At 36.9% G+C, this 14,258-nt stretch overlaps 1 protein-coding gene across 2 annotated transcripts in view; it reads left to right on the top strand.

Moving 5' to 3' along the window:
* The window catches only part of STK39 (serine/threonine kinase 39), a 281,003-nt gene that overhangs the window by 175,540 nt on the left and 91,205 nt on the right, over positions 1-14,258 (top strand). For both annotated transcript variants that reach the window (XM_063429695.1, XM_063429696.1), the window contains one exon: positions 7,242-7,294. In XM_063429695.1, coding sequence (XP_063285765.1) covers positions 7,242-7,294 — 53 coding nt within the window. The remainder of the gene's footprint in view (positions 1-7,241; positions 7,295-14,258) is intronic.

The raw sequence follows: 14,258 nt of genomic DNA, 5'->3' as shown, positions 1-14,258 counted from the left end.
GCTCAAGATGAGTTACCTTACTCAATTGGAAGAGGTTTGGGACTTTGCCCAAAACACATAGGGAATTTTTTGCTCTTCAGCAATTCATAATATTTGTGGTGAAGCATTCCATCCAATACGAAATGGACCGAGTATGGAGTACACAAGTCCAATTTATCCAGGAACGCTTTCACTGAAGTCAAAGGAAAAACTCATCACTATGCTGCATTTCTATGTTGTGAGTCAACTCACACACTCATGTGACAGGGAGACAGACCTACCCAGAAGATAAATTCTGTGCAATTTACTTCTGTACACTAGGATTTACTTAAAATGAGGGAACATCTTGATGTATCCTTTCTGTATCCTTAAATTACTTTTATTGTTTATTTTTTTTTCTACTTAAAGCGATGAGAAATTTTCGTACCTGGACAGGGTTGTTTAAGGACCAGGCTTGGCATTCGAATGAACTTTGTAGAATCGCAGAAGCACATTTGCCTATTGTAATTATTGGGTCGGACTCATTTTTGATTCTCAATTGGATCCCAATATTTTGAACATGTACACTATTTACCAGACCTCAGGCAACCAGCCACAATAAATTGTTTAATGTAGGAGCAATGTCTTCCATCTAACACTGGGAAGAGTCTAATGAAGACATTTCTCCGAATTCGTTTTGTTATATGTTATCTTACAATTGAAGAATGGGTCATCCAGCTACTTTTGCAATTGATGAATGAATTATCAAATTATTCCCATTAGCACAGTTTGGGTCTCTTTCAAAAATAACCACTGTCTAATATGTAATATTGACATGGATTGTCCTCAACTTCATAGTATTTATGATCTCATATGTAGTCTTTGGCTATAGCATTTACTAAAATGAATTCTAAAGGAGTCAGTTTGCCTTTCTCACAGACATATCACAAATTCTGAGGATCTTTTATGATGACTCTGTTAATAATAGCAAAGATGCTGGTGTCTAAATAAGCTTCTAAACAAAAAAAACACATTAGGTTAAGTGGCCCATCTGGCCCTCTGTCATCATATGTGGGTGTTTTGAATGTGTTGATTAGTGCAACTGTATTATATTTGCTTTTGTCTTACTTACTTGTCTGTATAAGCAATTATCTACAAGCATTGCTATCATAACAAATAAAGAGTTCATTTTATAATTTGTATTTAATGGGTCACGTTAAGCACTATAACCACCAGTGTGCATCACTCAAGTTATGCTACATATAATTCTACAGTCAGTGTTTGGTAGCACACAGTGGCTTTTAAATGCAGAGATCTGTATAAATCGCTGTTGCTATAAGATTGCCCTTGGCTCCCCAATGTCAAAGGTAAGGGAAAAGCCAATCACATCTCTGCTCTCTTTTCTCCAGTGCTGTAAGCATGCATGCTGTGATTGGGACCTTGAACAGGCAGATAGCTTAACAGGGGTTTATTGAAAAAGAAAAGTCCCATACACCAGAATTAAATACTTCTGATTAGTAAATTAGGTAAGGGGGGAGAGGAGGAGGACAGTACAAGTGCTGACTTTTTATTCTAATACAAGTATTTTTTTCCCTTTTTCATTTGTTTTAGAAAATAAATGAGGGTGGTATATCAACTCCAGCCACACATTGCACCTTTAAAAAAACACTCCAAGTGCCATAACCACTACATACCACTCATTAACAGAAAGATGTATTGACATGAAAATACTCAATAGAAATTCCTAATGTCTCATGCCAAAACACATTTTTTTGAGAAAGAGTGCCTAAGTCTATGATTTAGTCACTCAGTTTCCCAGCAATAAAACTCACAATAATCTAAATAACTGTATCACAGAACTCCGCAGCAATAGCACTCATACTTATGTACAATATATGTGGATACATAATGTTCCACAACGCAAAGAGTGCTATGTATGTACATATTACTGAACAGGAAAAGACAATGAAGACAAATGAAGGACTTCTATTAGGATATATGTTAATTATGCACTGATAACTTTAAGAGTTAATTACCAAACAGTAGACGGTCTGAAATTCACCATGTGATGGATTATTAAAATGATTATAAATATTATATTATTATTAATTATAATTATTATATTATTATTAAAAGGACAAAATAGCTGGATTGGAAACATTACTGATTGGAGAATTGTTTTAGCCTATAATTTGTAATTCCCTTGTGAATTCCAGACAATTCACAGTTTAGTGAACTGATTATGGTCTAATTTTCCTACTTGTTGGAAAAGAGCAGGCACTAAGTATCATTTATATTAAGTGTAGGTAATTGTTTGCAGCACAAACATATTGACAGGTTATCACGGTTCACTTCCATTTTTTAATATCTGTACACAACTCATACCGGCCGTCACTTTAGTTCACTATTTTGTGAATTTGACAAAAAATACATACATCACATTTTCTAATAAACTACCATAACAACTTCACAAGGACACAATAAAAGGTTAACTCTAGACGTGCGTACTTTACTTGGGATGATCTGAGAAAGTTTATTCAATTTTGTTATTCCTAATGTGTGTGTGCCAGATCACAGCTTTATATAGCGTATGACCAAGTAGCTGTTGATTAAAAATGACTACAATGTAATTCTTTCTCTATGCCTTTACTTCTGTCCATTCAGCTATCCACAGACAAGATGCACACTAACACTTTACTGAAGTAAGAATTCAAAGTGAATATCAAATATAAGGCCAAAGTAGCTGAATTGAAAGCCTAGACAACTTAGAGAATTTGTGTAGTTAGGCTATTTGGACCTTAAATTTGGAATTCACTTTAAATTCTCACTTCAATAAAAAACCCAGTAAAGGACACGAACACCAGGTTATTTACTAAAGTGAGAATTCAAAGTGAATTTCATATTAACTTGAAATTAATTTTAAATTCACTTTGAGTACTCACCTTAGTAAATAACCCCGATAATGCAATACTATTGGTCATTATACACTTTGAAAGAAACAAAAAGTAATTTTGCAGCAAATGAAGCAGTTATCACATCAACTAACACAATGTTGGTTGTTTCAAGATTAGAATATTTCCTTAGCAATGCATGTCTGTGATAGCAGTAGAATTTCTATAAACCTTTAAAGGAACACTATAGTGTTAGAAATACAATGCCACGCACGTTAGACCTTTCCATTAGTAAAGCATTGAATCAGTGCTTTCCTAAGGGGATTATGAATACGCTGGATTTCCTAATTTGTCCAACATCGTTTCACGGAGTTAAGCTCCGTGAGAAGTCAGGGAGCCCCTCTACTCACTGTCTGGTAGACAGCCACTAGAGGTTGTCTCAACTCTACAATGCAAACATTGCAGTTTCTTGCAGAGTTAAGGGGACATGGACATTGCACCCCGACCACTTTAATGAGATGAAGTGGTCTGGGTGCCTACAGAGTCGTTTAAGTTGCATATTTGAAATTTACATATTAACACTATTATAGTTTAGAAGTTAATGTAATTAGAATTCTTTATTGTTAATAAATACAAATATTTATTTTCCAATAAAAAAAAAACTACCTATATCACTTCATGCCGCTTGACTTAACTGACTACGCAAATGTTGATTTGTCTCTAAGAAACTGAAGAAAATATGGCTGCTGTCTGATAATGTATCTTCCGCATTGTTCAGTTGATAAGTGCCTCATTCATCTCTCTGTTTCTGAACACCTGCATGCGTTTCTCATGGAGTATGTAATTCCCAATGAGCTGTGCACTTTTCAGCTTTCCAAAATGAAGCATTTATGTTTCTCTACAAAGTTAAACATTAAACTGTCTTGCACGCTCCGTCTTTTCCCCAGTCATTTTGCCATCCTCCGTAAGTGACTGAAGGGGTTTTCACCCCTTCAGTAACCGGGGATTGGTGGGTGGGAGGGAGAGGGACCCTCCAGTGCCAGAAAAACGGATCGTTTTTCTGGCACTGGAGTTTCCCTTTAAGTGGGAAGGATGCTTAATGGTTAGGGAGTGTTCCCTTAAGGTATTTTAGTTGTCTGAAATAAAAGTCAGATGGCGTCTCCAAGTTTGTAGATTTCAGAGTATTGTACTATATTCCAAGCAATGTTATTGAATTAATATATAACAGTATATTTTAATATTTTAATGGAACTATTCAAAAGGACTTGTGAAATATTGCAAAAAAAAAAAATTGCAAAAGGAATAATAATTATCAGTATGTACTTATTCACACTTTTTATGCTACTAATAACTCTGATAATATTTAGGCTGCTTTTCTTTACCATTTTGAAATTCTGTATGATCTTGGTTTTCTTAACAACACAGTCATTTAATGCCCTAACTAAATTTCTGTAGGTTGTCATTTTACGGAGGATGGCAAAATGACTGGGGAAAAGACGGAGCGTGCAAGACAGATTAATGTTTAACTTTGTAGAGAAACATAAATGCTTCATTTTGGAAAGCTGAAAAGTGCACAGCTCATTGGGAATTACATACTCCATGAGAAACGCATGCAGGTGTTCAGAAACAGAGAGATGAATGAGGCACTTATCAACTGAACAATGCGGAAGATACATTATCAGACAGCAGCCATATTTTCTTCAGTTTCTTAGAGACAAATCAACATTTGCGTAGTCAGTTAAGTCAAGCGGCATGAAGTGATATAGGTAGTTTTTTTTTTATTGGAAAATAAATATTTGTATTTATTAACAATAAAGAATTCTAATTACATTAACTTTTAAACTATAATAGTGTTAATATGTAAATTTCAAATATGCAACTTAAACGACTCTGTAGGCACCCAGACCACTTCATCTCATTAAAGTGGTCGGGGCGCAATGTCCATGTCCCCTTAACTCTGCAAGAAACTGCAATGTTTGCATTGTAGAGTTGAGACAACCTCTAGTGGCTGTCTACCAGACAGTGAGTAGAGGGGCTCCCTGACTTCTCACGGAGCTTAACTCCGTGAAACGATGTTGGACAAATTAGGAAATCCAGCGTATTCAAAATCCCCATAGGAAAGCACTGATTCAATGCTTTACTAATGGAAAGGTCTAACGTGCGTGGCATTGTATTTCTAACACTATAGTGTTCCTTTAAAGGTTTATAGAAATTCTACTGCTATCACAGACATGCATTGCTAAGGAAATATTCTAATCTTGAAACAACCAACATTGTGTTAGTTGATGTGATAACTGCTTCATTTGCTGCAAAATTACTTTTTGTTTCTTTCAAAGTGTATAATGACCAATAGTATTGCATTATCGGGGTTATTTACTAAGGTGAGTACTCAAAGTGAATTTAAAATTAATTTCAAGTTAATATGAAATTCACTTTGAATTCTCACTTTAGTAAATAACCTGGTGTTCGTGTCTTTTACTGGGTTTTTTATTGAAGTGAGAATTTAAAGTGAATTCCAAATTTAAGGTCCAAATAGCCTAACTACACAAATTCTCTAAGTTGTCTAGGCTTTCAATTCAGCTACTTTGGCCTTATATTTGATATTCACTTTGAATTCTTACTTCAGTAAAGTGTTAGTGTGCATCTTGTCTGTGGATAGCTGAATGGACAGAAGTAAAGGCATAGAGAAAGAATTACATTGTAGTCATTTTTTTATCAACACCTACTTGGTCATACGCTATATAAAGCTGTGATCTGGCACACACACATAAGGAATAACAAAATTGAATAAACTTTCTCAGATCATCACAAGTAAAGTACGCACGTCTTGAGTTAACCTTTTATTGTGTCCTTGTGAAGTTGTTATGGTAGTTTATTAGAAAATGTGATTTATTTATTTTTTGTCAAATTCGCAAAATAGTGAACTAAAGTGACGGCCGGTATGAGTTGTGTACAGATATTAAAAAATGGACGTGAAACATGATAACCTGTCAATATGTTGGTGCTGCAAACAATTACCTACACTTAATATAAATGATACTTAGTTCCTGCTCTTTTCCAACAAGTAGGACAATTAGACCGTAATCAGTTCACTAAACTGTGAATTGTCTGGAATTCACAAGGGAATTACAAATTATAGGCTAAAACAATTCTCCAATCAGTAATGTTTCCAATCCAGCTATTTTGGCCTTTTAATAATAATATAATAATTATAATTAATAATAATATAATATTTATAATCATTTTAATAATCCATCACATGGTGAATTCCAGACCTTCTACTGTTTGGTAATTAACTCTTAAAGTCATCAGTGCATAATTAACATATATCCTAATAGAAGTCCTTCATTTGTCTTCATTGTCTTTTCCTGTTCAGTAATATGTACATACATAGCACTCTTTGCGTTGTGGAACATTATGTATCCACATATATTGTACATAAGTATGAGTGCTATTGCTGCGGAGTTCTGTGATACAGTTATTTAGATTATTGTGAGTTTTATTGCTGGGAAACTGAGTGACTAAATCATAGACTTAGGCACTCTTTCTCAAAAAATGTGTTTTGGCATGAGACATTAGGAATTTCTATTGAGTATTTTCATGTCAATACATTTTTCTGTTAATGAGAAAAATCAAGGAGAAATAATTCACTTTTAATTACGCTGGCCTACACAGCTGCAGGTCTGATGCTAAAGAATGCAATTTCATTGATTATCCAAAAGTTTTCTTTTAAGCTTACATTCTATTTTTACGCGTCTAAAAATGCATGGTTTACGTTCGGGCAAAAATCTATTTCTTTCTATAGCCAGGCAATACAGTCACCGCCATCTGGACGTGCAAAACATCTAATATGCTCCTGTTGCTTTAAAGTTAAAGCTTATGGCCAATTTATCTGTAAAACGGGTTGACTAGTTTAGCAGACTTTGCTCGGTGTGCAGTAAATACTGCTCTGAGATCAATCTTTAATAATGTTGTATACAAATGTGTGGATTGCAAGCATTTCTAAGCAGTAAAAAAAAATCTTAATTAGAATTGAATACATCGGGTTGTTTCTGAGAGAAGCCGTTAAGCTTGATAGTCCTCAGTGCTTTTCAGTGTGAAATAAAAATGTTACATGCAAGCAGTCTTTTTGTTAATTAAGAAGATAATAACAGTGCTTCTCCGAGGAAAAAAAATAGTTTTTTCCTTGTTCTGTAAACCTCTGGTTGTTAATATCCTTGAACCTTCTCATGTTTTATATCCTTTTCAACAAATTAAAGGTGAAAAAAGGCACGCCATAAACAAAGAAAATGCTTACATTTCCAAATGCAAATTCTTTTAACTGCTAAGCATTCTGGGTTTTAATAAACTTTGCCTCATTAGACCTCAACGTGCGTCTGAACTTTTTTTCAGGAACTCAAGAAAAGAACTCAATGACATACGATTTGAGTTTACTTCAGGCAGGGGTAAGTTACGAATTAAAGCTATTTTACTATAAAGGCACATTGATTCATTTTTATGTCACTGTATGTAATATTAACATTATTAGTGCATGGGTTTCTTTATTCAGTTAGTAGTCATTTACTTAAAGGCACTTTTATGCACTCCGCCATTTTAATTCTGTATAAAATCACTTTCAGTGAAAATTGGTCAGAGAGCTACGTTTCACAAAGGCCAGTGTTAAGTCCCTATTTACCTCATTGGTAATCTGCTACTAATATACCGTATATACTCGAGTATAAGCCGACCCGAATATAAGCCGAGGCCCCTAATTTTACCCCAAAAAACTGGGAAAACTTATTGACTCGAGTATAAGACTAGGGTGGGAAATGCAGCAGCTACTGGTAAATTTCTAAATAAAATTAGATCCTAAAAAAATTATATTAACTGAATATTTATTTACAGTGTGTGTATATAATTAATGCAGTGTGTGTGTGTGTATGCAGTGTGTGTGTATGCAGTGTGTGTGTATGCAGTGTGTGTATGAGTGCAGTGTGTATATAATGAATGGAGTGCAGTGTGTGTGTGTATGAGTGCAGTGTGTGTATAATGAGTGCAGTGTGTGTGCATGAGTGCAGTGTGTGTGCATGAGTGCAGTGTGTGTGCATGAGTGCAGTGTGTGTGCATGAGTGCAGTGTGTGTGTATGAGTGCAGTGTGTGTGTATGAGTGCAGTGTGTGTGCATGAGTGCAGTGTGTGTGCATGAGTGCAGTGTGTGTGCATGAGTGCAGTGTGTGTGTATGAGTGCAGTGTGTATGAATGCAGTGTGTGTGTGTATGAGTGCAGTGTGTATGAATGCAGTGTGTGTGTGTATGAATGCAGTGTGTGTGTGTGTATGAATGCAGTGTGTGTGTGTATGAGTGCAGTGTGTGTGTGTATGAGTGCAGTGTGTGTGTGTATGAGTGCAGTGCAGTGTGTATGTATGAGTGCAGTGTGTATGCAGTGTGTGTATAATGAATGCAGTGCAGTGTGTGTATATGAGTGCAGTGTGTGTGAGTGCAGTGTGTATGAATGCAGTGTGTTTATAATGAATGCAGTGCAGTGTGTGTATGTGCAGTGTGTGTATGTGCAGTGTGTGTGTATGAGTGCAGAGCATTGGTGGGGGTGGGCATTTTATTAATTATTATTTAATTATTATTTTAATATTTTTTTTAAATGTTATTTTTTTTTAGGTAACTATTTTTTTTTTTTTATTATTATTTGTATTATTATTTTTATGTTATTATTTTAATTATTTTTTGTTTTATTATTAATATTTGTATTTTTTCGTCCCCCCTCCCTGCTTGTTAGCTGGCCAGGGAGGGGGGCTCTCACTCCCTGGTGGTCCAGTGGATGGGCTGTAGGAGGGGGCTGTCAGGAAGCTGTTACTTACCTTCACCGCAGCTCCTGTCAGCTCCCTTCTCTCTCCTCCGTCCGTGCAGCTCCCAGGTCAGCTCCCTCTGCAACTCTCGCGAGAGCCGCGGGGTCAGAGCGTTGCCACGGGTTACCGTGGCAACGCTCCGCGCGGCCGCGAGAGTTGCAGAGGGAGCTGACCTGGGAGCTGCACGGACGGAGGAGAGAGAAGGGAGCTGACAGGAGCTGCTGTGAAGGTAGGTAACAGCTTCCTGACAGCCCCCGGTCCTTGTCTGTATTATGGCAATGAAAATTGCCATAATACAGACAACTGACTCGAGTATAAGACGAGTTAGTGTTTTTCAGCACAAAAAATGTGCTGAAAAACTCGTCTTATACTCGAGTATATACGGTAATCACTTTGGACATTTGATTCATCTAATTTCCCTGACATTGCCCATTGACTTCAATTTCAGAAGTTGTGCTCACAAGCTGAGCAGAGTTCAATGAGAATATGTTGTTGGTTTTCCCAAGCTTTGTCGCAGTTTTCTTTTTCAGATGAGAGAAATCATGAGAGGATGTAGTTAATTTGCATAGAATGCCTTTGTTGAGCCTTATCAGCCTCAATAGTGACAAATATGCATCAAGCTTTTTCCTTAAGGACTTTTCAAAATATATGAAAGTCAACCATCTCAATGCTTCTTAGAATTCTCTTTACCAGGTCCCTTGTTTAACTCACACTAGTCTTTTTATTTTTGCATGTATATAGAGGCTTTTAAAATAAACATAGCCCATCTCATTCAGATATTTTTAATTGATGGTCTACCTTATCATATCAACCTGGTCTGCATCCTACAAAATAAAATGTCCCACGTCTTTACATGGAACTGCTGATGCTAAATATGAAAGACGTTCCTTGGTGGCATGAGGTCTCCAGAGGCCAGATGTTAATTATGTCAAGGAATGTCCTTGATACTTAAAGGAATATTTAAGGTTTGTATGCTGATGTGTAGATGAGCACACTGCAGGTAGTAAACATGGTTTAAACAAGAAAATTACAAATGTATTAGTGCTAAAGTGAGGAGGACATGTTCCCAAAATGAAAACAATGTAAAGGCAATAATGGCAAAAATGGAGGAACCAACTCATACCAAAATGTAAATTTTTTTGGTTTTAAAAGGAAATGTATTGCTAATAGTTTTTTTTTTATTAATAACAACCATTAATAAGGTGCAAGCAGTATATTAAAATACATACAGGAAGGGTTAACCACTTAAAGAATGACACTATGATACCTATGAAATTACAAATGGAGGCCCCAATGCAATAGGTGGCTTGGCTACTAAGATTGCTAATTATCAATGGCAAATATAGTTCCCACCTTTTTAGGATACTTACATTAGCGATCTGTGTTGTAGCACTTTAGCTTGGTCAGCCCCGTGTCATTCTGACTCTGGATGATCATATATCGAAGGCTTGAGAACAATAAATGTGTCTGATGTTAAGACCAAGCCTTTTAAGTGCATTTTATATAATAAAACTTTAAGTATTTCATAAAATGTCAGAAGAATTTTGCTGTCCTTTGTCATTGATGAAATAAATATACAGAAGTAAATTAAAGACATTGCAGGTAGAGTCACAATAAACAGTATAAATGTCTGATGTTCATATAAATACAAAACTCCTCTTTTGCCTTCAAGGTTGTTTAAGCTGAAGAAAAAAAGTCTCTAGACTTGTTTTGATATTAAAACATTTTTACACCACTATAAATTATGGCACTCCTTCCCCATTGTACACTGATTGGTCTCGGAGTTTAAGAGCCAAAAATGAAACATCAGTCTCACCTATTAATCTTGTGTGTGTGTGTCCTTCGATATACAGCTTTTATTAAAAAAAAAAAAGTTAATAGCTGACATGTTGCTCTGTATCTAAAAATGCAGATTTATTGTACACATTTTAACCAGTCTATCTTATGATCTTATCATTCAGTTTAATTAACCCCTTTGAGTATTGTTTATACTAGAATAAGATATATATTTTTACTACTGAACTACTCATTGCATGGTTCTTATTCCCAATGCACATCATTAGATGTGTTTGCACTGTGCTACCTGGGGCAGTTATCTGGTGTTCCCATGTATGCAACAAAAAGTAACAAAATCAGGGTGGTGGGACAGCACCCTAAAATAAGCACTTTCCTGCCACAAGTGGGGCAATTGGGAGGCCTTGTTAGTTTATCTTAATTTTCTCCACGAGCAGTCCAGGCACCCCAGGACCACCAGACTTGTGACAACGACCATGGTTGTCACACTCCTGATGGCGACCCTGTGATGGCCTTTTCGAATCACATAGTTTTGCTTGTAAGGTATTTGTTGATATAATGCAGCCGTCCAAAGGATGTCACAAAATGAATGGCATCTGTACAACAATGTGTATGTAATAGAAAATTGCTGCTATTCACACCAAAACTATACCTGGCAGGAGAAAGATAACTCTATTAATAATGATGATTCTCCATGGCATGAGTTGCTCACAAATGTTCTTTGGCCTTTAGAAAGAATGGAGTGTATTGATCAAAATGTTCCTTATCTCTGTTGTAATACATGTGAACACTACTTTTTTGTTATCTGTGTCTCTATGACATGCATCTCCCAGTTTGGTCATTTTGAGTTGATAGATAGGTAGATAGATAAACCTTGTGATATTGCCTGGGTCCAAGGATGAAATGCTGAGAGAGTTGGAGAGAGGAGCTGGTGGAAACTGCAGATAACGTGCGCTGGGCCTCCTCTTCAAAATGCATGATGCATCCAGTGGCCCTGGGACTACGTTCCATAAGGGCACATCTGTGATAAAAAAAATGACTGCTTCCTGAGCTGACAGGAGAGGGGGCGGAGGGTTGGCTACTTGTGGCCTAGGGGCAAAAACTATTTGCCCATAGTGCAATTTTACCAACTCACCCGTTAACATCAGCAATAGACAAAAATACACAAACAAAATAGATAGGTTGATAGAAATACAAGATAATTGTATAGAAAGAATTAAGGTGCTATGCACTTGGGCATTTACATGTGAACAATTGTTAGAGTCCCGGGGAGAAATGACCCTGCCCAGTTAAAACTTGAACATCACTAATCAATAAGGGAGATTTCCCCAACCAGGCAAGCATTTAGTAAAATTAGTTATTTTATTATTATTATTATTATAATGTTATTTATATAGCGCCATCAAATTCCGCAGCGCTTTACAATGGGTGGACAAACAGACATGTAGTTGTAACCAGACAAGTTGGACACACGGGAACAGAGGAGTTGAGGGCCCTGCTCAATGAGCTTACATGCTAGAGGGAGAAGGATTTTCCAGCATGGGAATGCTATTAATGCATAAATATCATGCCAATAAGCAGTGCATATATGGGAGATGTATTAGAGAAAAATATATGACTACAGAACTAGTGATACCTAGTCCTGGAGTCAAAAAAAGGACTGAGTGGGCAACATATAAGGGGCCTAACCCCGAGCGGTAAATAATAGAGAAATTCCAAAGCTTGAGGTGTTTGGAGAGGAGAGCGAAGGTCCAACTGCAAAATCACACTCGGCTGAGGGTGTGCCCACATGGGGTGTACTGAACTCCCCTGGTTGGTAAAGTAGAAAAAAAAATCTTTATTAGAAAATATAAACACAGTGAATGTCAAAATATACGGGGTCCAGGAGTGGGGACTGGTCTCTGAGGCTTGTGCCCCATCGTACGCCAACCTCCATCTAGGTTGGTGGGAGGAGCATTTATCCCAAAACTTAGCAATTTCTAAATACCTTCCCCTGATCCATCTGTGGCGTCGCTACATTGATGACGTGCTCATAGTGTGGCTGGGGAACCTACAAGAGTTCAATGAGTTTGTCCGTATCTTAAACATCAACGACAAGAATCTAAGATTTACGAATGAATTTGGAGGTCAATATCTGAATTTTCTGGATTTAACGATCTCCATAACAACTGATAACAAAATACACACCACTCTCTACCGCAAGCCCTCGGCAACTAATAATCTACTGAGATGGGACAGCTTCCACCCGACACCCCTTAAAAAAGGCATCCCTACTGGTCAATACCTTAGGGTCAGACGAAACTGCAGCACCCAAAAAACAACAAATACAGGGTGCGCTGGATAAAATAAACGAAAACGATAACACAAAAAGGAAAGTCTCTATAGGTACAGTGTAGACCTTGAGTAAATGTTCTTCTGTTCTCGCTTTGGAATCGCAGTGGTTGGATATGAAACACAAAAGCAGAGAAGGGGGGGACCAATAGTGCAAAACCGTATGGTAGAGAGGATCACGAACAACACAGACGTAGAGAAATGCCAACTTACAATTTTTAGAGCTAAGCCCAGCTCTAGGTAAAACAGCTTACAGTGGTATTTGATACTCCCCACATGTAGGATATAACTGGGCAATTGGAGTCTCCACACAATTCTTTAAAACTTCTGAGACAGACGTCAGCATATAAAATATATAAAAGAAAAAAACCCAATGGTGCAATAACTTAGGTAGTACTGCAACAACAGACAACACAGAGGTCCTAAGAGTGCCAACTTACAATTTAGAGAGCTATAACCAGCTCTGAGTAAAACAGCATACAGTGGTATTTAAACTCCCCACGTGTAGGATATTCCTCTAGTGATGCTTGTAGTGCCGGTCTTATGAAAAATAAAATCACAAGAGAGGGCCCATAGTGTTTTCCATATGTAAAAATGACAAAGTGATAAAAAGAAACGTACTTACAGTGTTCAGAGCAGCCACACTGCTCTATGAACCAAGCGTAGGTGGAATAATCCCCACCAGGGATTTCTTTTGCAGTACTGGATCTTGTTAAAAATGATGATAAAAAGATCAGCCAGGATAAAACAGCAGCATATAAAGTAAATGAACTAACCCAAAGTAAAAGGTAGTAACAAAATACTTTAATATAAAACAGAGTAAAAATAACCAACGCGTTTCGCCAAACAGTAGGCTTTTTCAAGTGTAGAGTAAATAATCCTGGCTATTCACATTATATAGGCAGCTAATTTGCAATGAATTTCAAAGATTGGCGCCAAAATGGCATCATTACCATGTGACTGCAGTCACATGACTTTTCAGTTATACATATGATAGTGAAATTTTTTTTTTTATATTTTAATAGTATAGGGTAGTACTAAACCCACATATGACCTGAGGGGTATAAAAAGAAATCGACTTTTATGTGAGGGAGGGAAGAAATTAGGTTGTGAAATGAAAGGTTAAAGGTCGCGAGGGCGTGGCCGTTTTTAAACCAAAAAGGTGGGCGGGGTCGGCATAATGCTGTGTGTATTCGCTGGGAATGCAGGGAAATGTAGTCCTGGTCACATGACATTGGTTTACACATATAATAGGTGGACAAGTTAAAACAGTAAAAAATAATCGTTTTTATATTTTAATAGTCTAGGGTAGTACTAAGCCCCCATATGACCTGAGGGGTATAAAAAGAAATAGGCTTTTATGTGTAAATAGAAGGCGGCCATATTGTTGAAGGGCCAAGGGGTGAAATGTAAGGGTGGGCACTATATTTAAAGGGCAAAGGGGTG

This window comes from Pelobates fuscus, chromosome 8 (genome assembly GCF_036172605.1).
Source record: "Pelobates fuscus isolate aPelFus1 chromosome 8, aPelFus1.pri, whole genome shotgun sequence".
Classification (NCBI taxonomy): Eukaryota; Metazoa; Chordata; class Amphibia; order Anura; family Pelobatidae; genus Pelobates; species Pelobates fuscus.
The sequence above is the reverse complement of the archived record's forward strand: the minus strand, read 5'-3'. Positions and strand labels throughout refer to the sequence as shown.